Source organism: Cenococcum geophilum (assembly GCF_001692895.1).
Source record: "Cenococcum geophilum 1.58 unplaced genomic scaffold K441scaffold_1, whole genome shotgun sequence".
Lineage (NCBI taxonomy): Eukaryota > Fungi > Ascomycota > Dothideomycetes > Gloniales > Gloniaceae > Cenococcum > Cenococcum geophilum.
The window spans coordinates 4,773,865-4,798,053 of NW_027137559.1; the positions used below are offsets into that span (position 1 = coordinate 4,773,865).

A 24,189-nucleotide genomic window follows, 5' to 3' on the forward strand; every position below is an offset into this window, starting at 1 on the left:
CTAGGGAGCCATCAATTCCTAGTCTCTATATACTCATCCGTTCCTCGTATTCTACTCTACTTCTCTGTATTTATCATGTCGTCTATCATGCCTTCCACATCTACAACATCTACAACATCCACCACATCTCATCGACACAGGCCCAGCTGATAGCTATTTCCTAAAACACTCTACAATGCCTCGATACCATTCTAGATCTTCTGAAGAGCTACCACCGATCTATTTCGGTCTAGCCCGTGTCTTTTGACCTTCTCGGCAATTAAAAGCTTGAAGAGCAGGACAAGAATATCCTCGCATGCACACATGACATGGTAGCTTCAAGTTCGTTTGAATCAACCCCAGGCCTTGCATTGGATGACGTTTGATCCCTCCGATGCTCGATAGCGACTAATCCGCATCTATAGCATCCGACTCTGTCGTCCATGATCAATTTGACGGACCCGGAAACTTCTTCCCTCCCTACCGCATCTTCAGCGACATCTCCATCGTCAAGGTCTTGGACCAAGATCACAGGCCAACTTTGTGGTCGACAGAGAGTGCCTCCGCCTCGCCCTGTAGATTCCATTAATGATCTAGACAAGCCGTTATACCGTGCCGCCCATAGGACTCGAGCAGCAACAGGTCTTTTCTTCGACGACAAGACACTCGCCTGTGCTGGCATCTGCGCTGATACCGTCAAACGTGTCGGCCCTGAGCCGCGCCGGCGAACGTCTTTGGAGAACTGGCGTGCAATAGCCCGCAGCCTGGATCATCGCGACGGTAATATGCATTCAGCCGAAGAAGCCCATGAGCAGTTCATGAGCATGCTCATGGGTGAGGCAGGCGGCGGCTGGAATGGAGATTTCGAAGGGAATGATGTTCGTGTTACTGTCAGACCAGATAGTCACGTTGACGATATGTATAGCCCTGAAGAGAAGGCAATGCTGATGATCCCACATCGACGGCTAATCATAACGAAACGCGGGTTTATAGCTGCGGTAGCTCGTGTAGGGGTTGGGGTGGGTGTCTTCATTACCACTTAAAGGGCTCGTGTTACGTGCAGGGCTGGGAGGGGGGGATTCTTGACGGGGGTCTGACGAGGAAATATTTGAGACTGATAAAGCGGCAGCCATTCCAAACACAGTAGCATGCACTCATTATCTTACCCACCGTTTTGGACTAATACCTTGGTTTCAAAATGGAATTCATACAAGAGAGTCAAATTTTACTCACCGGTAGACCCGTTGGTTGTGACAACCCAGAGCAGCTAACCATGATGACTTGGGTCTTATTCGTGTCATCACGTACTGCAGCGCTGCGAGAATGATCTTTGGGTTTGACTGCAGTAGCTCACAGTCAGAGCAGGAATAGAATGTTACGTCTGACTGCTTACCGTTCATGACTCACTTCGGTCTCGCTTCAATGTTTCCGAGGTGCGCCCCCTGTCGTATATTATTCCAACTCTAAGAGTCCACCTACTTTGTTATTAATTTTCTAGTATTCGCCCACTCTTTAATTTCAATTCCATTTAATTTCCTATATTTCGAGCAAACGTCCCAGCATCTCACCATGCCAGTCTTTTCAAGACTCGGCTCCTTGATGCTCAGGGAACCATCTCATAGCATGTCTGCTGCGGCAGTCTTAAAATGGCTGCAAGAAAGACCAGAAAAAATTAGGGAGCGCAGTCCTTACTTTATACTTGTGGTGGTGTGAGTGTACCTACGCGAGATCTCGGGGTCGATTGGAACAATTTTTGACTGGATATGTAGTTGCTCTGCGATGTTTCTCGATCTCGCCAACTTAAGCGCAATCACAATTGCCCTACCTACGATTGAAAAAGAATTTAACGTTCATGTTGGCGACCTTCAATGGGTTATTTCAGCTTATGCTTTAACGGTGAGATGATCCCGTATCACCACTTCTTAGTTCTTATTAACTTTGCTTAAGTTCGGCGCCTTTCTTCTGCTTGGAGGGCGAGGAGGTGACATATTTGGGTACGTCACGCTTTTCTCTGTCTTTGATATAACGAATTCGGCTAATATATGTATTCAGGCATCGCAGTGTCCTCTTATTTGGAATGTCACTCTTTGCTCTCTTCACGCTTGTGAGCGCGTTAACACAAAACTTTATTGACCTTGTGATTGCCCGCGCTTTTCAAGGCATGTTTTTGTGCTTAAAGCCCTAAAAGAAGTACTATCACTGACTCCTGCCGCAATATCAGGCATTGGGGCAGCTTTTACAGTACCATCCGCACAAGCATATATAGCATTGTTCTTTTCAGAGCCAAAAGCAAAAGCTACCGCACTAGGCTACTGGGCAGCTTCCGGCTCTGTGGGCTTTGTGTAAGTTGATCTTATTTTTTGCCATAGATCGCCTCCGCGCTAATATGCATCCGGGTAGTGTTGGCCTAATCCTCGGAGGCGTTTTGACAGATTTCGTTGGATGGAGATGGATTTTCTGGATTTCCTTGATGATATCCGCAATCGTAGTTCCCTCCGCCTGGCTTGTCCTTCCCCCAACAGATACGAAACGTGAAGCGCCAGTTACCCAGACCAATACCGAAGAATCTAATGCCGAAGGATCGAGGACTGCAGAAGTTTCAGGTCTACAAAAACTATCCCGTTCCATTCTAAGCCGCTTGATCCGCTTCGATGTGTTAGGCATTGGGCTTGGCCTTCCTGGAATTATCCTACTCAACTACGCCTTCTCTACCGCCAACTCACTTGGATGGGGTAGCGGGCGAATACTCGGAACGCTGATTCCAGCCGTAGTTCTACTAGTTCTCTTCGGATTCCAGGAAAGCCGTGCAACTGTCTCTCTACTGCCATCCCACCTATTCCGCTCCCTCTCCTTCAATCTCACCCTCGCCCTCGCTGCCATCTCATTCGCTATTCGCCAAGGATGCACATATTTCCTGACGCTCCAGCTGCAGTCGTATGGAGCCAGTCCCGTACACACGTCCGTCCTGTTCCTTCCCCTGGGGGTAACCGCACTTCTGTTCTTCCCTGTGTCTGGCAGAATTCTTGGCAAAATTGGAGCGCGCAATATGGTGCGTACCACCCTTGCGTTCTACATATTAACAATCTCTCTATCGTTGTTACTAAATTCTTTTCCAGTTCATTTTGGGCCACTTGCTAGCCCTTGCAGGCGTGCTGCTTTTCTCCTTCATCACACCTTCCACCTCTTACTTTGCCTTCACCTTTCCGGGAATGATACTCTATCTTCTGGGCATTGGCTGCGTCTATTTCACCTCAAACTTCGTCATCGTATCCGCCGCCTCCAAGTCCGACCAAGGTGCTGCCGCTGCCGTGTTCAATGTCGCAGTGCAAGTAGGCGGCTCAGTCCTTGGCTTGGCGATATTGACTGCTGTCGCGCAAGGGATTACGGAAAGATACGGCGACGGAACTGGAAAGGTGGGCGAGATCGGATACCGAGCGGTATACTATTCTTGTGTAATCCTTTGTGCAGTGGGTCTCTTGATTTCGGTGTTTGGGATTGAGGTTCCTGGTAAGAATACAGGCGCACAGTCAGCGGCGCAGGACGTAGCCGGTGAGCACGAGATGGTTCCAGTGGAGGATAGGTAGCTGGATTTAGGTGTTCGATGGACGATATATCCTCCTAGAACACTTTTCTTCTTCCTATTGAGACCTTTAGGATTTGCACATTCCGGTGGAGCTCTGACGGGGCCGCATCATGACTCCAGTCAAAAACCACCACGCGCTACGAGGCATATACGTGTCCAGCCTCGATGGATAAGCATAATATTAGTAGGGAAATAGGACGCATAGAGGTGTTAGTTAATTAGAGTTCGCGCAAGGCACCGAAGCATGGGCACTTTGTAACTATAATTCTAGATGTATACAGTACATACTCATATTACGACTAGGAATTAGCTCTAGACCACACATAAAGAGCTATTGAGACTAGTCATGTATAATTATGTTTCATTACGAGTTTATGAACAATTTCATGAGCCGTTCATCCGCCATATGATCGCTAGGGTATCTAAGAACAACCCTAATTCTTTGCCCCCCCACGGTTCCCTACAAATAATAATACAGGGTAAAATGTGCTCATCCAAGTTTGTTATATTTTCAACATCCGCTCCCGGTATGCAAAAAGAACTGCAATAAAGCACTTCTAAGGAATGTCAATATATAAAGGCTTGCTAGTCGAGGCTGCACATCGCATCAATCGCAATTCAGTAGTAAAGTGCCGTACCGTATAACCGCTCTCATTCCAAGCACACTAAGAATAGCCACATTGCCCACTTCTAAATATCCATATTGTCGAAAGGATCCCAATCCGGCGGCAGGCCTTTGAACATGACGTGACACTTCGCATCTAATCTCGCGTTCTTGCTCGTGATCCAAATATTGTTCGTGTACCGACTGGTGCGCTGGATCTCATCGGCAGTAAGGCCAATCTCATCGTGGGGAATCCATACAGTGGGTTGAATGGCCCGTGTTGCAGGATGCTGGAAAGCACGTTTGATTATCTTTTGTCTTGCTTCAGGCTCAATGTCTTCCAGTGCGTCTTGAGTATCGGTGAACAGATAAGTCTCCGGAGTAATTTGAGCCTCAATATCGCGGATGGGCCGAGTGGTGTTATCGAGGCCAGATCGGATTCTGCTGGTCAAGGTTGTAAACGTTTTGGAGTGGAGTCTTTTCTCGTGGGACTGGGACCGAGACTGGGAGTCTGAGGTTAGCTCAGCATCCGCATGTGAGTGGGAGCGTGAGCGAGCGCCCGATCTGTCTGCCCAAGATGCTCGGAGCTTGCGAGACCGCCCCGCTTGTGGCTCTTCATCACTGACTTGGGGTACGCCCAGCCTATTTTCGGACTCCCCCCGAGCTTCCGGGTTCCTCATTTCAGTCCCTCCGGACTTGCGATTGTTCTTCAGATCCTGCAGATCTTGTTCCCCCAAGATTTTACTTTCCCTAACTTCCTGTTCCTCCCGCTGCTCTAAAACTTCATTTAGGGAGTGTTGAGAACAGTCTTTATCTTCATCTTCTTCCTCACCCCCTTTCCGGCCCCAACGACTCGCTTGTGCTCTTTGAAACTCCTCGTCCCGCCGAACAGCCTCATCTTCGAAGGTAATGGGAAGATAGGTGTAAAGGGGACCGAAAGCGTTATTGACTAATATTTGGAACATTACCGTGCCGGCGAAGGCGACAATCATGATGATAGCCTGCGGTAGAGTGGCAATCTTGTTGTGTTCATCTCTTACTAGGAAGAAAAGGCCGATCAAGCACAATTCCATGAAATACAAGCCAGTGAAGAGTTGATTTATCGCCTTGGGGAATATTAGTCCATTCGTTTCGGCAGTAGGCAATGACACATATATCATCTGGTAGCGGTAGGTGAACCACAAAAGACTAAACGTTAGGATCATGAACAAGAGGATCAGGGGAGATATGATTGAGTATATGAGGCCTAAAACAATTGTTAGAATCTAGCACTGTTTTTCAAAAATACCAGAACCCACCTATTGCACCGAAGTTGGTGTACATAGGAATGAGAGTACCCCAGAATATTCGCGGGCTTCCTAATATTCGTGAAACCTTTTGTCGAGCTGTGGTGTCTAAAAAGCGGCTCAGAAGTAGCATAAGTACATTTCCAAGCTGCAGAAGTGTTCCGGAGCTGATACTTAAGGGTTGAAGAATCAGGTACGAGAAAAAAGTATTTGATGCTCCTGGAAGATTCCTAGCAAGAGTTCCAGCAATGGAAAGTGGGTTATCAACCACAGCCTGTATGGTTCTGGTAACGCCGGCAGAGAGAGAAACAACCAGAAAGAGTTGAACAAAAACGAATGCAAAGTAGAAGTTCTGCACTCTCAGCTCTCTTTCACCCGCGGTTGTAACTCCGGAAAACCCAGCAAGGGATCTCAATATGACCGGGAGAAGTAAGAACATGAGTGCGATGAACAACGGAGGCAGTACGCCCTGGATAAAGTTGACAACCCAAAGAGGTAGTTTGTTTATCCAATCTAGCCAATGTATTAAGCCCGTTAAATATGAGAGGTTTGATACTAGTCCAGCGAATGAAACTGGAAATCCCCAACAGATGACAAGTGCTGTAATCGTTAAAGCAACCGAGCCAGCGCGAAGATATCGTTCCCACCATTTGATCGAGAGGTTGTCCCAGAGGACATAGTTGGGATTAACCTCTACCGTTCGAGGGGCCATCTGTCTTGGAATATGGTGGCTAAGTGACTGACAAGCCATGTGGGCTGCAACCTGATGGTTGAATTGAATAAAGGCAGAATTCATCAAGGGGTATCGTTCCGGGTGAGATTGGTCCTCTTGAATTTCGTAGTTTAAACGTGCGAGCTCCTTGCGGCAATAATAAATAGTATCAACCTTTTTTCCGATCAAAGGTATCGACGGCCACCATGATTTGCTGAACAAAGGTAGCCGCATAGTATCACGGTCTGGTGGTTTGATGTATCTCCTCCACACCGCGCTTTCATCGTCCTCGGGTGATTCTTCATTGTATACGGTCGAGTAATCGTACACTAGTTCTGAATTGGTAGCAGCTGTCGTCAAGGGAAATTCTTCTCCTTCTGCCTGGAATGGTTGTGGGCTTGTGAAATCGCTCCTGCGCCTCAAAGGATTTATTCGAGCACCCCTCAATGCTTTTAAATGACCCTTCTTCATAGGAGCTGACACGGGCGATTGTTCTGGGGACAGCGGGTGAGATGTGGCTTTACCGTCCTCGTATTTTTCTTGATCATGTGTAGAGACTTGCAAAGGAGCATGGTCCTCTGTGCCGGGTCCACGATGCTCGAATTCAGAGTCGATTCGTGAAGACGAAATGAATCCCTGCGGAACGGTCCCGTATTCTTTTTCGGACAGCTGTTGCGGTTCTCTATCATCTGTCCTGTCGGTCAAATGGTTCTGATATTGTTCGGGTATGGGAGCTGAGTTCTCATTCTCGTCTTTCCCAAATGCCCCCTTGAAACCACCAACGACCTTCTGCCCAAGTTTTCCTACACCATGCCCAACAGCTCCTATTCCATGGCCGACTGCCTGAAGCCCCTGTCCTACAAGTGGAATTGGTATCTTTGATCGCTTGTGGTCAGAATCAGGCGAGGCTGATCTCGAGGCCGCTGCTGATTCAGGTTCGTTCAATATCTCTTGGAGAGTATGCTCGATTTCATGTGGATTCCCAGAAGTTAAACCGGGATCGTCTGTTGTTTGCCCAAGATTCTGGTCGTGCATGGCGTCGTCATGTTTCCTCTCCTTCTTCGATTTCTTGATCCCAGCTTTCTTATCCAATTTCTGCTGTATCTCTTTATGCTTTCTGTTGCATTTGATGATCAGGTCCGTCTCGGCGTTCTCCAGCTGCCTCGCGACTTTTGTTCTCAGATCGACCTTCTGCTGAAGATCATCGTAATTTCGATTTATCCAAATTTCCCTGAGACCTCCAGGAAAGACGTCATACAGTGCATCGAGAGCTGGTACCGTAAGCCATTTCCGAGGAATACTCTGAACCAGAATTGTTGTAGCAGAAGCACGGATTCGGTGTTCCGGCTGTGTGAGGACTGTCTGTCGGAGGCGGACGAACTTTCTCAGTTCCCTATAGAACTGATAGCAGGACCAAGCGATGACGACAAGGGCAAGTATTAAATGTGCCCATAACCGGTTGGCCTTTTTAGGTACTCCGACATTCGCCCAACCAAACGAATCCATGCCTGACACACCAGAAACATTCCCCGCTCTATTTATAGGTAGGAGTATTGGTAGGATTACGATTGCCATGGGGACAAAGATCTTAAGCAGTAATTGAAGGTATCGGAGGAAAAGGTAGCCATCGACTCCGGCAATGCGGATTAATTTCGTGCCATTGAAGGTAAACACATTCTTAAATGATTGATGAGCAGAGCTAGGCTCCTCGACTTGTTTGCGCTTAGACACGTATGATGTCTTGTAGTAACTGCAGCAGTCAGTATATTAAAGTTCATCATTCATCAAGCCACTTACTAAATCCTGTGGAATACGCTCCAGGAGCGGCTCTGGGCGAGATCTTTAGTTCGTGAGCTACTTCGGAAACGCCAGTTGCCGCTAAGAATGAGAAATGCAACAAACTGAATGCCAAAAATGACAGCAGCGGTTGACAAAGAAGCGAAGAAGTTCTTCAATGACATGTTTGACTGCTTTACAGTCGAGTTGCCATTGATGGACAAGGACGTCGGGGTAGGTTTTGCAGACGACATTTTGCAAAATGCTCCAAAGAGCGTGCCACGAAAGTGAAAATAAAGTCCCAGGTGAACAGAGAGTCGCAGCTACCTGTTTAGGTCATGGGTTCGTAGAATCGTAAAGGTAGAATGCAGCAGGGCGCGTCAATCTCAACAACTCAGGTAGGTCCCGCTGAGTGGAGATATGGCAATAATAGAGCTAGTTATTCGGGGCTATGGGGCTGCTAGACTGAAGGGCTGCAGAGAGGGTAGATGCGTAAAATCAATGTAGAGGTGGTTGCTACAGCATAGATGGTAGCAAAAGGTAGAGGGCATGATGAGCAATTGAAGGTTCAAAGTTCAAACAACTTTTCGTGGTTGCGGTGGTTTCAAGTTTGGAAGTCGCGCTCGAGCTAGCCTGCCAAGCGTCAAGCCCAAACGCAACGCCATTATTTCGTCATGGTGCAGAATCATAAGCGAGCTTGCAGTCCTCACCACCCAAACGATGTCATCAAGACACCATCCGCTGATACACACCATCCAGCGGCGGTTACGCGAACGCACTAATCATCACCACTATCCTGTTCAACACATGCAATACCGTTACGCACGCAAAATATAGCCTTGTTCCTGACTATTCTAATTAGCACAGCGTCGGAGTTGCTTGTTGCCACGCGTTCTAGGCTTAACTCGTGTTCTAGGCCTAACTTGTGTTCTATTACTGCGGCGGTACAGAAGACATGGTCATCCGCAATCTACCTTGATTGTTAGGCATAACTTTACTATGATCAATCTTACAGGTTTTGAACTTTTAGGAGATGTCTTCAACCGTATTTATGGCTTTGCAACATGAGAAAAAAAATGAAATACCTGTAGTCCTTCAGCCGGGGTCCGTTTAGTCAGGGGACTTCTTGGAATCCCAGGACAGGACCCAAAGAACGTCGTTTGTTTTCAAGTCTAATTAATCTCACTCTAATGATTTCGCTGATCTTCCCTCACTCTATCAAGGTGATCGGAAGGCATTTGGAGGCTAAAGCTGCTCGGCTACAACCATAACGTTGGTGCCAAGGGGCAGCAACGCGAAGCGCCTCGGAATTACGATGCCAGTCTTGTTCCTGAGAGGCTACCTTGGTTTGGCGAGGCGCCATGAAATGCTGCTCCGTATCCATTGTTTATATATAGCCACGACCTTGCTGAGGTAATCTACTTGGATCCCAGTCGCAGCCGCGCCATCGTCAACCATGGTAGCGAGCTCTTTAGCTCTCACGACGGTTCAATTAGTCCCTTTGCTAGACTCTCCTAGCTCGAGTTTGAATAGGGCCCCTGTTACGGAAGATGAGTCTCGACCAGAAAGACATACTGCAAACAAATGCCTGGACTCGCGCCCGTGACCGCTTTGTCGAGGACCTGTCCGATGAGGAGAAGGCAACCTTCCTCTCTACAAATTCCTTAGAGGAAGTTTTCTACAGCGCTAGTGCCGCTCAGAAATCACACCAAGATAAGAGCAAAAGCCTAGCAGCTATCTCGAAACTCGAGCCCCTGATCAGAGCAATCCAACAGTACGAAGAAGCGCTTGATGTCTACTCCAATGCGTCCCCTCTAATTATGTCCCCCCTGTGGGGCAGCGTGAAAGTTTTGATAAAAGTTAGCTTTTTTAATTGGTTTATTAGCATCTCCTATTCCAGAAGATTAATATTTGATTTCTAGATAGCAAGCAATTTTGGAAAGTTTTTTGGAAAACTCGTCGAAATGTTTAAAACGATTGGCGATGTCCTTCCTAGGTTTCGCACATATGAAAAGCTTTTTGGCACACATGAACGCCTGACTCAAGAACTCTCGGTGGCCTATCTAATCATCTTGAAATTCTGCACAAAGGCCAAAGCTGTTTTTCGAAAGGCCAAAAGTCCAAAATGTAAGTGCTCTACGGCCCAGGGAGGATTAACGCTTCTTGGTCTCACAGATACCTAAGATATTAATGCGCGGATTGGCGTATCATTGTTGTGGAGCCCATTCGACCAGCAGTTTGGAGACTTGATAGACGAATTTCGTGAACGAAGGGAAGTCATCGATAAAGAAGCCGGGTTATCGCACATGATAGAGGCGGAGGATGCAAGGTCCCTCCAACGGTTGAACGCGCTGCAGTTGGAGAAGGAAAAGAAAGGCATGTTGAAAGCTTACTCTGGGTTGCATCGTTGCTGATTGATCTATAGAGCGTGAGCGAACTCGTCTCATATCCCAGATGTCCTCTATTAGATACGAAGAAGAGCATCGAAGAATGCTCAGGATGCCGCATCTGCAGCCTGGGGAATGGCTTTTCGAAAGTGAGCCATTCAAGGACTGGATAGAATCATCGGAGTCGGGTGTTCTTTGCTGCTTTGGAATCCGTACGTTTCTCCACGTGATAATGCGTGCGGGCACCCTGCAACATTTCTAACATTCTTTTCGAAATAGCTGGATCCGGAAAGACGATCCTCACGTAAGTAAAATAAAAAGCCAGCGAGTTTTAAATGTAGCTCACTACCATTGTGATCAGGTCAAACGTTATCAATTTCCTTTCAAGTAAGGTAGATAACAAAAGCTCCATCGTCGCATTCTATTACTGTACATTTTCGGATGTTGTTACGCTTCAAACAGTTTCCATCCTCGGAACGATACTTAAGCAACTACTCCTCCCGAAATCTTCATTGCTTGATACCTTACATTCCGAGCTTTCTTCCGCTTTCCAGAGCGGTTCCCGGACACCCGATAGAGTGGAGCTAGCAATCTTGATGAATTCAGTTCTGAAAGCGTACTCAGAGATATACGTCATAATCGATGGTGTTGATGAATGCGAGAAAAATGTGCAAAATGACATACTCTATGCGATAGAGGATATGATCGAGCTCAATCAGTGCACTGTGAAGGTGTGGATTTCAAGCCGAGAAGATACGGATATAATGAACGGGCTCAGAAAATATCCTAGCATTCACATTGCTGAAACAAAGGTTACACGTGATATCGCAAATTACGTTCAAGTCGCTGTGAAATCAAAGCTCCAGTCAGGGGAGCTGTTCATCCGCGACCAGACTTTGGAGGAAGAAATCATTTCCACTCTTACAACCAAATCCCAGGGCATGTACGTTTCATGTGGCTATCTTAACTAGGAACCTATACTAAACTTACTAGGTTCCTTTGGGTATCCCTCCAGCTTGAGGAAATGTGCGACGCTCCTCAGTCAGATGAAGGGATTCGAAAATCCCTCGAGGAACTTCCGAATGGCCTAGTTGAAACATACTCGCGCATAATGGAAAAGATAGAGAAAAAACGGCCCAAATTTTTCCCCATCACCGAAAAGGCCCTGAAATGGGTCATTTGCGCTAGACGACCTCTCTTCATGGATGAACTAAAAGAAGCAATAGCATTCGAACCGGCAGATCAATATTGGCAAGCGGGTAAGATAATCACAGATCCCAGCGGGCAGTCGATTTTGAAGGCTTGCGGGCATCTTATCACGCTGGACGATGAGGATTATACCGTGCGATTAATCCATCGGACCGTACAGAAATTCCTTATGGATGAGCCTGACAGTCCTGAGCACCGCTTTCAATTTCAACGCGAGAAGGCAGAGTTCTACCTAGGAGAAGTCTGTGTGACTTACCTCTCGTTTTCCGATTTTGAAACACAAATGGCAAAGCGCAACCCGGACGAAGCATTTGCCCATAAAGACTTTCTTACGAATGGAGTCAGCCAGCTATCGCGATCCACAGGCATTGGCGCAAAGGCTGTGGATTTATCCTGTCGGTTACGTGGAACCAATACGCATCGAAAATCGCCAGATATCGCCTATACAGATTTATTGAGGAGTATGCAAAGGCTATCAGCTAAAGTCGAGATAAGTTCAAAGTATAAACTGCTAGATTACGCTATTGAGAATTGGGTATGGCATACAATACCCTTTACAAAGGAGAATTCGGAACTATTGTCTCTATGGCCTAGGTTTGAACGGCTCGCGACAAATCATACTCTGGATTTTCGGCGCTGGGGAGCAAAGTCTAGTCGTCGTGATCTACCATATCTGCCTCTTCTTTCGTGGTCAATAAAGGAAGGCCATTGCTCTCTTCTGGAGCTACTTTTGGACAGGGGAGCGGATATTAGGACTGAGAGCAGTTGGAACGGAACGGACCTCCACTTGGCAGCCAAGCATGGACACGAGGCTGTCATGAGGCTGCTACTGGACAAAGGGGCTAAGGTTCAGGCGAAGAACAAGAGTGATCAGACAGCGCTGCATTTGGCAGCAACTGAGGGACATGAGGCTGTGGCCCAGCTACTGCTTAACATGAACGCAGCGGTTGAGGAGAAAGATGATATGGGCTGGACAGCACTACACTGCGCAGCACACGGCGGATACGTGGCTATCGCGGGGCACTTTATCGACTGGGGAGCGAATATTGAGGCAACGGAGAAGCAAGGCCGGACAGCACTGCACTATGCTGCTCAGAAAGGGCATGAGGCCGTTGTTAGGCTGTTGCTCGATAGAGGAGCGAACATTGAGGCGAAATGCAAATTTACGGATTCGACGGCGCTACACGATGCCGCGCTATACGGGCATGTGGCCGTTACGGAGCTTCTGCTTGACAGGGGTGCTGATACAGAAGCAAGAGGTGTGGATGGCAAGACGGCGATGGATATTGCGATTGTTGGAGGGCACAAAGAGGTTGAAAAGATGCTGAGATCGAGTTTTATCCCTTAGCACGATGAAATGGGCCCTACGGTTATCGATAAGAGCCAACCAATAGGATCAATAGGATCAAAGCTCCGTGACCATACGCGTACTTTTGATTTTGGTGTTCGCGCACAGACCACCTTCTCGTAGGGTGCGGTATTTATATTACGGTTGGAATTATCAGCCGTTCATCGCGCACACGCATTCTATCTTGCTCGTTTGAGTGGAAATCCTTGCATAACCCCCAGGTTGGTCAATTAACCCGCAGCTATTTCGACTCTCTTCATTATCAGACGCTAGATAAGAGATTGCTAAGACTTATAGCTACGACAGCCATTATGAATAGCACAGGATAGCTCAAGTTGGATTACTTAATAAACATACCAATCTATACGGTAGCATATTGCCATGCCAAAACTTGAGATGTATAGAAGTGATGCAGAAATGAGCAGATAGTGGTCGATCCCGAAACAGCTTTAAAAAGCTCGTCTAGTCTGGTAACGCCCTCATTACTCCCTCAAAGGCTACAAGTGCCATTGCATTAGCAGGGAACGCCCTTAAAAAGCAGGGCACAAAACCCCTCCAATATCCTCTCCATCCACTCTCTTTCCATACGGCCTTCGCTGCATCCCTCCACCTAGGAAACTTGCGTTCTGGCCCCAATGGATCAGTCATGATACGCTGCTTGACGACGTCGGAAGGGTACGACGTAAGCCAGAATATCTGGGCCGATAAGCCACCTGCCCAGAAATTGATAGCCGGCAGAGACAGAGAGGTGTGGTTGTTGAAGAGACGGGTGAAGATGTCATAAGATCCCCACCAGAAGAAGAAAAAGGCCCGGAACAGGAGAGTGGCCGAGAGTCCATGGTAAACGCCTCTGATACCATGGCTACAGAACTACAATTGGCAACAGGGTTAGAGGCATAGAGGGAGATAGTGGTAGAACCAGAGACTCTTACGAGTTTCTTGACGCAATCAATTGGTCCAGAGTAAAGCCGCTTTGACTTTTCTGCTGCATATTGCACTTGCAGTCGGGCTTTGACATGTTCCACAGGAGCTGCAATAAAGCTCACAGTACAGCCTGCCATAATTCCTGCAATCCCATGTCCAATAGTTGGGAGTTTAGGCTTCTCAGACCCGACTGCATGTAATCCTTGTCCGGGATGGAAGACGTGATCGGTCAGTATGTGGCGATAAACATTTAATGATCCTAGCATTCTTTCCACGATGTAAGTGAAAATTCTAGGAAAAGTCATATCCCCATCTTACACAGAGTCCATAAACATCCACCCAATCAATGGCGGAGTTGCGCCCTTGTATAACCCTTTGACACCTTCATTTCGTACCGTTTGGAGTAAGCAATCTAATGGCCCTCGAAAGTGGGACTTCTCAGTGGTTTGCAAACGGACTTTGATCGTATCGAAGCTTCGTCGTATTAGGAACAGACATGCAATCTGAGCAAAACGGAATTCTTACGGGTGGCCGACTGTGTGAGATTAGTCTCGAGCCTAAGCATTGTCCGTCGAAGAGGTGCATATACCAGATAATTTGGCAATGCCAGAGAAGACACCAGCAACAAAACCCTTGTAACTTTTGCTACCTTGGCTGGCTATCACCTGTTTATCAGAGGCTTGATTGACCCCATCGTGGGCGGGTTGCTTCACCGCCGCGGACATTGGCATTCGAGGATGGGAGACTCCGAACTGTGCCAGAACACGATCATTCCGTTGAAGAATTCTTGGGGTTTAAAAAATATGAAGGAATTAATAGTGTTGAATCAGATGTGCATGAACATGTATAGAAGGGTTGGAGGAGTCTGAACGAAGCTTAGAAAAATAGCGCGATGCTAATGTTGATGGCTGAATCGAAGAGGGTCCGAGATCGGTGGCTTGCACCCGAGAAACCTTGGCTTCCATCCCGCCTTTCTCCAAACAACAACACCATGTAGTCCGACAAGAGAGGAAAACGGTTACCGGCCGTGAAATCTCCTCACTATTCTATTAGCCCTGACATATCCCCGTTCGGTCCACTTGCAGGATGACAAGCTCCCCAGGTCAAGCTGTCGCCGCCACCAATCTGGATACTACCAGCGCCGTAGAGTCTAAGAAAGGCATGCTTATGTATCCGTTTGAGGGAGCATCCGGGCTGACTGGTATTTGCAGTATGGACAACGCTAATCACCAACACTAAGTACCTCACTGGACTGCTCGTGCTCAATCATAGCCTCAAGAAGCAAAAATCTGCCTATCCGCTAGTGGCCCTCTATACCAACACCTTTCCCAAGGAAGGTCATAAAGCTTTGGACGTGCGCGGGATTCCTAAAAAGCAGGTTAAATACCTCCTGCCATCCGTGAACAAAGATTTCAGCCAGGATCCCCGCTTTTACGATTGCTGGAGCAAGCTGACGCCATTCTCGCTTGTCGAGTATGACCGGGTAGTCCAGCTGGATAGTGACATGTTAGTACTGCGTAACATGGATGAGCTGATGGATCTGGAGCTCGATCCTCCTAGCATGGCTGGCAAGGGAAACAGAGTTTTTGCTGCAAGTCATGCTTGCGTATGCAATCCCTTAAGGAAGCCACACTACCCAAAAGAATGGTTTGTAGGATTCTAGCATTAAGCTTATAATTCAATGCTGAAAACTCTTGGCAGGGTTCCGGAAATATGCGCGTTCACTTCTCAACACGAGACGCCCGACGACGCGCAAATACATGGTGCCCCTCCGTCGTACGGACTTGGGATGCCCAATGGTGGATTGCAGGTGGTGAATCCGTCTGGGGACATATACTCGCTTATTCTGGATCAAATGTCTAAAGACACGGCAATGAACTACGATTTTGCGGACCAGTCCCTTCTAAGTGACATTTTCTCCGGGAGATGGGTAGCTATTCCATACATCTACAATGCTTTGAAAACACTGCGGTTGAAAGGCGTACATCATCAAATATGGCGGGACGAAGAAGTCAAGAACGTTCACTATATCCTGAGCCCTAAACCTTGGGATGAGAAACCAGGTGAGGAAAGCGAGCAATCCCACAAATGGTGGTGGAAGGCAAATCAAGAGCGGTTAGAGGAGGAGCGGAGCCGAGGAATTGACGATGGTTTTTAATTGTGATCGATTCAGGCCTCTAGCGCTCGGGTCACCGCAGATTAGACACATTGTCTCCACCGTTGCAGGTACTGTAGCCTGGCATTATAAGCGTGGGGCTCCGTAGCAGCTTTAGAAAGCAGCCCCGCTTCCATGCCTGTAACAGGAAACTGTGCTATTAACCAGGCGGTGACTTGATGATTTGGATACTGCTCTGTATCACGTACATTAAATTTTACACGATTTGACATGTGGGAGAGGATTCAGAAAAGAAAAAAAAAATTTCTGGGCCCCCTTTTAGCGGGGGTCGGTTGGCGCCGTGAGAGCCCGTCGATCACCGCGCGCTCAAACCCCTAACTGCACGCCAAAATCCGCGAGCCTCCTCGGGCTCATCAATCACCCTAACCCTTCCCTTTAACTTTCGAAAATTCCCCGAGCCGCCACTATAGACCGGCTCTTCCAAATTGTGCGGTTTATTTGCTCCACCATCAACACAACATTAGCATCGCGTCGTCCTATCAACACGCTAGCCTAGTCCCGCCCACTCGAGTCCCCCGAAACTTACATATACAAATCACTGCAGAGTGCCTCATACTGGACTGGTAACGAAATACTGCCTCCATATTCGGCATAATGGGTGGATCAATATCCAAGATAATGAACAAGATCTTCGGATCCAAGGAGATGAGATTGCTGATGCTTGGACTTGATGCTGCTGGCAAGACAAGTACGTCTACTCTTCCGGGGATGCTTCTGTATTAGTATACACGGCGTTGGCGCACCATACATAAACGAGCAGGGCTGACAGTTCTTTGCCTTCAGCCATCCTGTACAAACTAAAGCTCGATCAAGACGTCACAACTATTCCTACAGTCGGCTTCAACGTGGAAACAGTAACGTACAAGAATACCAAGTTCAACGTCTGGGATGTCGGTGGGCAGGACAAGATTAGGCCCCTATGGAGACATTACTTCTCTGGTATGTTCTTTGAACATTTCATTCCTGGTAGGCCTGCGCAAGTTGCCAACTTTTGCAGCGCTGATACCTTTGCTCTCTCCACATTATACAACACGTTAATGACGTGTTCTTTTTGAATAGGAACACAAGGCCTTATCTTCGTTGTTGACTCCAACGACCGCGACCGAATGAACGAAGCGAAAACGGAGTTAGCGCGAATTATCCAAGACCGAGAAATGAAGGATGCGCTGCTTCTAGTGTTTGCAAACAAGCAGGACATTCCAGGAGGTGGGTCCTTGGCTTATCCCCCTTATTTGGCCAGTAGTAGCCTGCATATACTAAAACACTTACGATTGGTCAGCGATGCAAGTTCAAGAAGTTGTCGATAAGCTAGATCTTAACAAGACTGCTAAAGACCACATATGGAAGGTTGAGCCTAGCTGTGCAACGACGGGAGCGGGTATATTTGAGGGTCTTGTAAGTCTACCGTATCCATATAATCTTGGCTTCTCCGAACCTAGCTTACTTATTTGATTCCGTAGGCCTGGCTCTCACACAACGTCAAGATACCCGTCGCAAAGTAATAGAAGCATGTCTAACCTTATTGACACGCCTAATTCAACGACTGCATGCATATCCGCTCCTCTGCATATACCCGGTTTTTGGTTTACCGTTCATCTACAAAGCTGTTATATCAATACCTTTCGCTTTCAAGTTTTCCACACTCTACTTCTTTTAATGCCAGTAACGTTGCATTCTGAAAAGAGAATGGGCTTTATTTTCTACAAGTCTTTATTCGAAGTTCCGATTGACCGTCCGGTTTTATTCTATTCTATTTTCTGGGGTCTTTTCAGGCGAAAGGCGGCTTTTGGTGGAGCGTGACCAGGAGATAAGATACCCCGGATGCTTCCAAGCCCGACTATGCTTATTTCCTCTATTACGTAGATTGCGTTTTTGCTGTTTCCACTATAGTTGGCTCGCGGGACTTTGGGTTATCCAAATTATCATGTCTGTACGTACGGGGTTTGGGGGGAGGGGATACGAAGAAGCTAGAGAAAGTTTAATATTGTGCATTTTCACTCGTCCTGCAGAAAGATTGGCGATTCACCAAAAAATCCTTTAGAGCTTTATTAGATGCCAAGGACCTCTCATTCTTTGATTCTAGCTAATGCTCCTGTAGTAATATCTGCTCCATCCTATATAACCTAGCAGCGAGATATGCCAACAGTGCGACACTAGCAAGCGCGCCGTTTACGTCCACTCAACGTACCCACACGTAGACTCAGTATAATAATGGCACTAAGCCCAACCAAATCTAATCGAAACGTGAATCCAAGTATGGTACTCAACATATTCCCTGTTGCATCAATTAATGCCTCATCCTTTCTGCGATGCATCAAGTTATTTGTTAGGAGCACACTTACTCACCTCGCAATGATATGGACGGTCTACTTATCCGGTAACACAAATCTCCTCTCCACACTCATCTCTCTATCTGCTTCGTCTTCGCCTTCAAACCTCAATCTAACATATAACTCACTCCCTTCAGCTGGCTCCTCTTCTTTAACCGCTCCCGGGCCCGCATCCTTTCCATCCTTTGCCCCGTCTTTGCTACCTCCGTCTTTTCTAGCTTTCGGCGGCCAATATGCGACTACCTCGGCTTTATAAAACGTGGTCGTGCCGGGATACAGCGCTAGTACGTGGCGTTTCGCTGGTAAATCAGGTAATTTGGAGTTTTCTGAGACAGGCGGGATGGCGACGAGGTGGTTTACAGACGCGCGATAAGGCTGCGCGGGAGTTGGTGGGTCGGGATCACTATCGATGATTTCGTATCTATGAAATGCCAGCGACGAGCGAGGCGTTAGTAGATACGGTGATATTTACGGCTGGATAAAAGTGTCTATGAGGTTCAAGTAGAAAGGGAAATGTACCGGCGCTGCTTGCCTTCTCCGATAACGGATGTGACACGACATAATATCCCTTCACCTTCCGCAGCTTTGGCTTTGTTGCGATAGAGCACTTCGGTGTTGACGTGGAGTTTATGTTTTTCGGTCGGGACTAATAATTGCAGTGAGCCACAGGGCACCATATAAGATGGCACTTTGAGTTTAAGAAGTGTATTTTTGGTGATTCTTTACCAAGTTAAATGAAAAAGGGTATCTAGCGGCGACGCTTCGCCAATCCTCGTGGAAGACAACAACTTTTGTAGAAATTTGAAGAAGTATTGAAGGTCAATCTAAAGTCGAGCCTTACTTTTCAACGAGTCTGCACTCTCTCCTCCATCTTCTGCTTTGACAGATGCTTCTCTTGCAATGGGAACAGAACTAGCTCGAGACGCCACCTTTCCAATCAGTCTACTAGCCGAAGTTGAAATAGAGACCTTGGGCGAGGGGCCGCCGGGGCCGGGCGACTCGGCGGCAATGCTATCACGATCTTCGATGGTTTCGGTGTGCTTCCGCTTGGTGGTCCGCTCTCGTTGCGATTTACCAACGCTGCCGGCACGTGATGTCGGGTCAGGTTCATGAGCATCACGTAACGCGGCGAGAATCTCAAGCGATTTGAGGAGATCGTTGCCCGAGTCGGATTCGATGAGGTTCTGAATTTCTTCAGTTATGCGGATGTTGTCGCGGAGGTATTTTTCCAGTTCGGCGTCAATAGTCGAAGACGGAGAGTCGCCGCGAGCTAGTTGAGAGGTAAGCATACAAGAAACGCGAAAGGAAAGCATGTTGAATATTGTGGTAGATTTTATGATAGCCAAAGCAGGTAAGCTGCTCCGCCAGGGCATCACGCACCTTCAGCAACATTTTGTAGATCAGAAAGTTCCACAATTTTCTTTGTTATATCGTTCGACTTCGCCTAGAGAGTGTTAGTGGTCTGCAGAGAAAGCCTTGGAAAGAAGACAGTAGCAACACTCAAAGCAGCTGATATAAATCCGCCAGGGCTGCTAGTATTTCACCAGGAACTAGATATAGAGTAGAAGTTTGTCCTTACCACTAAAGCATCTACCCTCTTGGCATCGCTTCGGAGTTGATTCCAAATACTCCGCTCTTCATCAACTTCTTCTTTAACCTGGCCCGCCCGCGGCCTACTGCGGGCAGCCATGTTGGATCCGTTGTAGCAGGCTGGGCTTAAGAACCATACATGCTAGGGTTCTGGTGACTGCGAACAGCTGGATTGGTTGGTTTCTGAATGGCGGAATTTAAAGATCTAAGTAATTTCGAGGCGGCCAAAGAGTGCAATATGCTTCAGTCCGGGTATCCGCACCCAATATGTTATAAGCCTCTTCAATTCCTTAGGCCATAGCTAGGGAGATAGTGGCAATAGGGCTCGGGAAGGCTGGTTTGATAGTGGGGTCCGCGACGGAGTGATTTTCTCCGAGACCTGCTCCGCCTGCCATGGGACTGAGGTCTGGTTAAGCGACAACGGCTTGTCTTCTTTCGGGTAAGCCGGGGTTGAAAGCACAAAGTTTATTTCAACCCCAGTCAGGCGTTTTGGCTCAACTTCTAATACCACCTCTCTTCTCTCGAGCAACTCTCAACATGCAGGTGCCTTTGATTCGTCTTCAATGCGGTAAACCGCCATTTACAGGTCTAACTCTAACACCCCTTCACGCTAATTCTCTCTAGGCGTGAACAGCTACGACTGGGGTTGGTCACCAAAATGCCCCGCACCAAAGCCAGCAATGAACTGGATAGGCTGAAGCTGTCCAGGCAAGGTCGGAAAGGACTCTGCAGCTGCAACATTTGCAGCAGCAACTCCATCGAACGACTTCTCCATACAAGAAGAGAAGCCGTATGCTGAAGTCTGTCTCTCAACCCGACGAAGCAACCTGCTGTCTTGGAGCTTGGTTGACATTTTGACTAGCTATGGATGGGAACACACCCCTCTCTCCCATCCAAAGACCTCGAAACCCAACGGACTCTTCTTGACCTCGTTCAAGACAACCAGGCCCTCCTCTCTCAAGAGATCAGCCAGCGTTACGGCAACAAGCTTCCGTTCCTTTTCAAAGTGCTTTCAATCAACAAGGCACTGAGCATACAAGCACACCCGAACAAGAAGCTCGCAGAGCAGTTACATGCCAAAGACCCGAAGAACTACCCTGGTCTGTCTGACGGTCACCTGTAACATACGCTTCAGCTCACAATACCCTCCAGATGACAATCACAAGCCTGAAATGACTATTGCCATCACTCCCTTCGATGGCCTCTGTGGTTTCCGACCTCTGAAAGAGACTGCTCACTTCCTAGCCACCGTTCCCTCTCTCCGTAAACTTGTTGGCGAGGAGCAGGTAAAGAACTTCGAGACTATAGTCAAAGGAAAGGAGACATCAGACAAGCCGGAGGATATCGAGGCGAACAAAAAAGCTCTACGATCCGCTTTCACTTCCCTTATGAATACGGATAAAGATGCGCTAGCTTCTGCTACAGAATCTCTTCTTGAATCTGCGAAATCCGAGGGAGCTGCTTTTGCTGGTGAAGGCGGGCCTTCCAATGGTGGGAAGGAGCTTGCGGATCTGGTCATCCGCCTAAACAGCCAGTTCCCAGGTGACGTCGGGCTCTTCGTGTTCTTCTTCCTAAACTACGTCAAGTTAGATATGGGAGAAGCGATGTTCTTGAAGGCTGACGACATTCACGCCTACCTCTCCGGTGGTATGTATCTACCCCTCTTCCGCTTCATCGGTTACGGCATTCTCATACCAGCACAGACATTATCGAATGCATGGCGTCCTCCGATAATGTTGTCCGCGCCGGTTTCACTCCGAAATTCAAAGACGTCTCCACTCTAACTAGCATGCTCACCTACTCCTACTCTCCTCCTTCCGAGCAAAAGATGTCGCCAACCGACTACCCTTATGTGACCCTCAACAGCACTGCCTACTCCTCTTCGTCTTCTTCAATCCTCTACGATCCACCCATCGAAGAGTTCTCCGTAGTGAAGACCGAGCTAAATAAGAACGGCGCGAAGGCAGTATTTGAGCCGATTCAGGGCCCAAGTGTGCTGCTATGCACTAAGGGCAAGGGGTGGCTGAGTGTTGGGCTTAGGAGGGAGAGGTGCGAGGAGGGATGGGTCTTCTTTATAGGTGCGACGGCCGAGTTAGCGGTTGAGTCTGAAGGAGAGGACCAGATGGTGACGTTCAAGGCATTTTGCGAGTTGAAAGGGAAGGAGAGTGTGTTGTGAGGGATATCAATCAGTGTGTGATATGCTGCTGAGCGAGTTTCGTTAAAGGACGTGAGTGGGGAGAGGCTAAAAGTATGTAGAAGCTCGGAAGAAGCGAATAGACTGCTCATTTGTGAATGCGAAACAGCTTTTTGAACCGTTCGATATAAATTATAGTGCATCCCTCTGTTATCTATGCCACCAGGCCCAGTGAGGTTTCAACCGCTCAGCTAAAGTTACTAAGTAGTTACTAGGTAATTAGTTGAAGTCATAGAATAAGGGATAACTCGTCTTACCGCGAAATTGAGAAAGCTGATGTAATAACAAGAGTAACGACTACACGGCTCGGAATAAAACAGGGGCGAACATATCGCTGTTCGTACAAGCACCGCTCCAATGTTTCGAAGTGCGCAATACAATACAACCACATTCACAGATCCTTTCATCCATCGATTCATAACACACAGAATGCGCACAGACCACAGCCCGCATTCCATGTAAAAATACCCCAGACCTCACTGGTCACAAAAACGCCGGCGCTATGCGAGATCGGCAAGAACCCAAACAGCTTTCCCAAAACCGATAAAAAACACCTCCCAGGCCCTTTGGAATAAAAGTGAGTGTGTATGGGCTACCCTTGTGCAACCATCGAGTTTGGCCTCTGGCCCTTCTCTTCGCCCCCTTCCTCTTCCTCCGCGTCGCTGTCGCTCGCCTCCTCCCAGCCTGCTAGTGTCCTCAATACGCGATTCTCGTTCTTTAATTCGCGTATACGCTTCAGGTATGGTAGATCTGCATCGCTCTGTGCGCTCAGCGCTAGTCTCGCATATTCCGCTACTCTCCCTAACCCGGCTTGCCACTCCGCGTGCTCAAGGCGTAATTGCATGCTGGTGGCACGCTCATTCTCTATCAACGTGTGGTAGTGTTTGTGCAATGCTAGCATAGCTTGAGTCTGGGTATATGCATACGGACGTAGTTTATCGAGAACGTGTGTAAGAGCGTTTTCGTAGTCGAGGATCAGGGCGCGTAGAGAGGCGTTTTGGGTGCAGAGAGTGGATAGTTGAGATTGAGTCGTGCTGAGTTGAGTTGAGAGGTTGGCGATTTCAGCTGTTCGATTGGCTACAAGGGGTATTATTAGGACCGCTAGGGTGAACAGAGAGAGTATGACGGACGAAGACTTACCGCTTAATTCACCATTCACTTGAGCGAGTGTGGGTGAGCCGCCTTCTTGCGCTGCCCGTGCCTGATACTCCAACCCGTCAGTTTCTCTTATATGGAAAAATGGGGCCATAATGGGCTGTGAAAGTCTTACTTGTATCTGCTGCACACTGTTTACAATTCCTACCGTCTGCGCCCTGTTCTCCGCAAGCACCTCGCTGAGCTGTTGTACTACACTCCATAAGTGATTCATGTCCGTCTGCTGTCCTCCGCTGGGCAGCCCATTCACAAGAGGTATGCTGTTGTTCGGAACCCCATTCGATTGATGCGATGCTGGGTTTGGCGAAGGAGCTTGGCGGGGTATGTTGGGTCCTAACCCCCCAGACGTGTCAAGGAAGGAAGGAAAGTTATTCATGTTATGGGCTAGTGGCTTTGTTATGTGTGAAGGGTGCGACTTGGTTCTAGATCGGCCACGCTAGGAGCTATTCGAGGAGTTGCTCTGATGCTTCCCGGCGGATGAAGAGAGTGGTGGAGACGGGGTGGTAGACTCAGCGCAGTGCAGGTGAGATCCAGCGCCAGATGTAATCGACTCTAATGAGCTACCGCTAACTTTACGGTCTCGCAAGGAATGGCGAAGAGATTTAGTGCCGTCGATGTTGTTGAGGTGAACTGGAAAAAGGTTAGCTACGGATGCGGCAACGTGTCGGATAATCTTACAATCCGCCCCGCTAGCTCTTCTACAGAACAGCTCTCCATGCTTGCGTTCTTGACGTCGACGACAGGAACGTCGAATACGCAATGCTGGGCCTCCTCCTCCCCTCTACCCTACTTTCTTATCCAGAAACAAGATGCTAGGACTAAGTTTTTGGATTTCGTTGCAGAGCATGAGACTCGGGGACATCCTGGTTTGCTATTATCCTGCGTCCGATAATCTTCGAATATTTTGTCCCAGATATAGAAGCCGAGCGCCGAGTT

General features: G+C 47.9%; 12 protein-coding genes across 12 annotated transcripts; 8 read left to right on the forward strand and 4 right to left on the reverse strand.

Moving 5' to 3' along the window:
- Positions 1 to 668: 668 nt before the first annotated feature.
- K441DRAFT_650537 (uncharacterized protein) lies at positions 669 to 1,058 on the forward strand. Its single transcript, XM_067647054.1, has one exon. The coding sequence runs from the start codon at positions 765 to 767 to the stop codon at positions 1,020 to 1,022; it is 258 nt and encodes an 85-aa protein (XP_067510497.1). The 5' UTR covers positions 669 to 764; the 3' UTR covers positions 1,023 to 1,058.
- Positions 1,059 to 1,188: 130 nt separating this feature from the next.
- On the forward strand, positions 1,189 to 3,883 carry K441DRAFT_691889 (aminotriazole resistance protein). Its single transcript, XM_067652518.1, has 7 exons — positions 1,189 to 1,688; positions 1,749 to 1,875; positions 1,927 to 1,973; positions 2,032 to 2,138; positions 2,201 to 2,321; positions 2,380 to 3,028; positions 3,096 to 3,883. The coding sequence occupies exons 1-7, from the start codon at positions 1,549 to 1,551 to the stop codon at positions 3,561 to 3,563; spliced, it is 1,659 nt and encodes a 552-aa protein (XP_067510498.1). The 5' UTR covers positions 1,189 to 1,548; the 3' UTR covers positions 3,564 to 3,883.
- K441DRAFT_650539 (uncharacterized protein) lies at positions 3,655 to 4,270 on the forward strand. Its single transcript, XM_067647055.1, has 2 exons — positions 3,655 to 4,119; positions 4,201 to 4,270. Exon 1 carries the CDS (start codon positions 3,909 to 3,911, stop codon positions 4,110 to 4,112), a length of 204 nt encoding a protein of 67 aa, XP_067510499.1. The 5' UTR covers positions 3,655 to 3,908; the 3' UTR covers positions 4,113 to 4,119; positions 4,201 to 4,270.
- K441DRAFT_531164 (DUF221-domain-containing protein) lies at positions 4,253 to 8,194 on the reverse strand (the record flags this gene model as incomplete). The annotated part of the gene is made up of 3 exons (XM_067642195.1): positions 4,253 to 5,412; positions 5,465 to 7,914; positions 7,962 to 8,194. The coding sequence occupies 3 exons, from the start codon at positions 8,192 to 8,194 to the stop codon at positions 4,253 to 4,255; spliced, it is 3,843 nt and encodes a 1,280-aa protein (XP_067510500.1).
- Positions 8,195 to 9,379: 1,185 nt separating this feature from the next.
- Positions 9,380 to 12,449, forward strand: K441DRAFT_625142 (ankyrin; the record flags this gene model as incomplete). Its single annotated transcript, XM_067646098.1, has 7 exons — positions 9,380 to 9,799; positions 9,863 to 10,067; positions 10,125 to 10,316; positions 10,366 to 10,539; positions 10,607 to 10,631; positions 10,689 to 11,270; positions 11,321 to 12,449. Coding segments are annotated over exons 1-7 (2,616 nt in total), but the record flags the coding sequence as incomplete, so codon positions are not given.
- A 159-nt stretch (positions 12,450 to 12,608) lies between these two features.
- Positions 12,609 to 12,818, forward strand: K441DRAFT_510067 (ankyrin; the record flags this gene model as incomplete). Its single annotated transcript, XM_067642086.1, has 1 exon — positions 12,609 to 12,818. A coding segment is annotated over one exon (210 nt), but the record flags the coding sequence as incomplete, so codon positions are not given.
- A 528-nt stretch (positions 12,819 to 13,346) lies between these two features.
- On the reverse strand, positions 13,347 to 14,698 carry K441DRAFT_600094 (mitochondrial carrier; the record flags this gene model as incomplete). Its single annotated transcript, XM_067645179.1, has 5 exons — positions 14,398 to 14,698; positions 14,334 to 14,343; positions 14,127 to 14,282; positions 13,817 to 14,075; positions 13,347 to 13,754 (listed from the first exon to the last, which is right to left on the reverse strand). The coding sequence occupies exons 1-5, from the start codon at positions 14,537 to 14,539 to the stop codon at positions 13,347 to 13,349; spliced, it is 975 nt and encodes a 324-aa protein (XP_067510503.1). The 5' UTR covers positions 14,540 to 14,698.
- Positions 14,699 to 14,774: 76 nt separating this feature from the next.
- K441DRAFT_600095 (glycosyltransferase family 8 protein) lies at positions 14,775 to 16,203 on the forward strand. Its single transcript, XM_067645180.1, has 3 exons — positions 14,775 to 14,967; positions 15,020 to 15,455; positions 15,510 to 16,203. Exons 1-3 carry the CDS (start codon positions 14,895 to 14,897, stop codon positions 15,964 to 15,966), a joined length of 966 nt encoding a protein of 321 aa, XP_067510504.1. The 5' UTR covers positions 14,775 to 14,894; the 3' UTR covers positions 15,967 to 16,203.
- Positions 16,204 to 16,486: 283 nt separating this feature from the next.
- Positions 16,487 to 17,841, forward strand: K441DRAFT_8666 (ARF/SAR superfamily protein). The gene is made up of 5 exons (XM_067654498.1): positions 16,487 to 16,672; positions 16,768 to 16,923; positions 17,044 to 17,190; positions 17,264 to 17,379; positions 17,445 to 17,841. The coding sequence occupies exons 1-5, from the start codon at positions 16,579 to 16,581 to the stop codon at positions 17,484 to 17,486; spliced, it is 555 nt and encodes a 184-aa protein (XP_067510505.1). The 5' UTR covers positions 16,487 to 16,578; the 3' UTR covers positions 17,487 to 17,841.
- Positions 17,842 to 18,033: 192 nt separating this feature from the next.
- On the reverse strand, positions 18,034 to 20,095 carry K441DRAFT_8655 (uncharacterized protein). Its single transcript, XM_067654497.1, has 6 exons — positions 19,894 to 20,095; positions 19,695 to 19,758; positions 19,156 to 19,584; positions 18,834 to 18,960; positions 18,327 to 18,735; positions 18,034 to 18,259 (listed from the first exon to the last, which is right to left on the reverse strand). The coding sequence occupies exons 1-5, from the start codon at positions 20,002 to 20,004 to the stop codon at positions 18,351 to 18,353; spliced, it is 1,116 nt and encodes a 371-aa protein (XP_067510506.1). The 5' UTR covers positions 20,005 to 20,095; the 3' UTR covers positions 18,034 to 18,259; positions 18,327 to 18,350.
- Positions 20,096 to 20,415: 320 nt separating this feature from the next.
- K441DRAFT_600105 (mannose-6-phosphate isomerase) lies at positions 20,416 to 22,261 on the forward strand. The gene is made up of 6 exons (XM_067645181.1): positions 20,416 to 20,472; positions 20,529 to 20,549; positions 20,613 to 20,704; positions 20,767 to 21,004; positions 21,057 to 21,551; positions 21,608 to 22,261. Exons 1-6 carry the CDS (start codon positions 20,442 to 20,444, stop codon positions 22,078 to 22,080), a joined length of 1,350 nt encoding a protein of 449 aa, XP_067510507.1. The 5' UTR covers positions 20,416 to 20,441; the 3' UTR covers positions 22,081 to 22,261.
- On the reverse strand, positions 22,242 to 23,874 carry K441DRAFT_625159 (uncharacterized protein). The gene is made up of 3 exons (XM_067646099.1): positions 23,369 to 23,874; positions 23,239 to 23,299; positions 22,242 to 23,175 (listed from the first exon to the last, which is right to left on the reverse strand). The coding sequence occupies exons 1-3, from the start codon at positions 23,627 to 23,629 to the stop codon at positions 22,691 to 22,693; spliced, it is 807 nt and encodes a 268-aa protein (XP_067510508.1). The 5' UTR covers positions 23,630 to 23,874; the 3' UTR covers positions 22,242 to 22,690.
- Between the last annotated feature and the right edge of the window lie 315 nt (positions 23,875 to 24,189).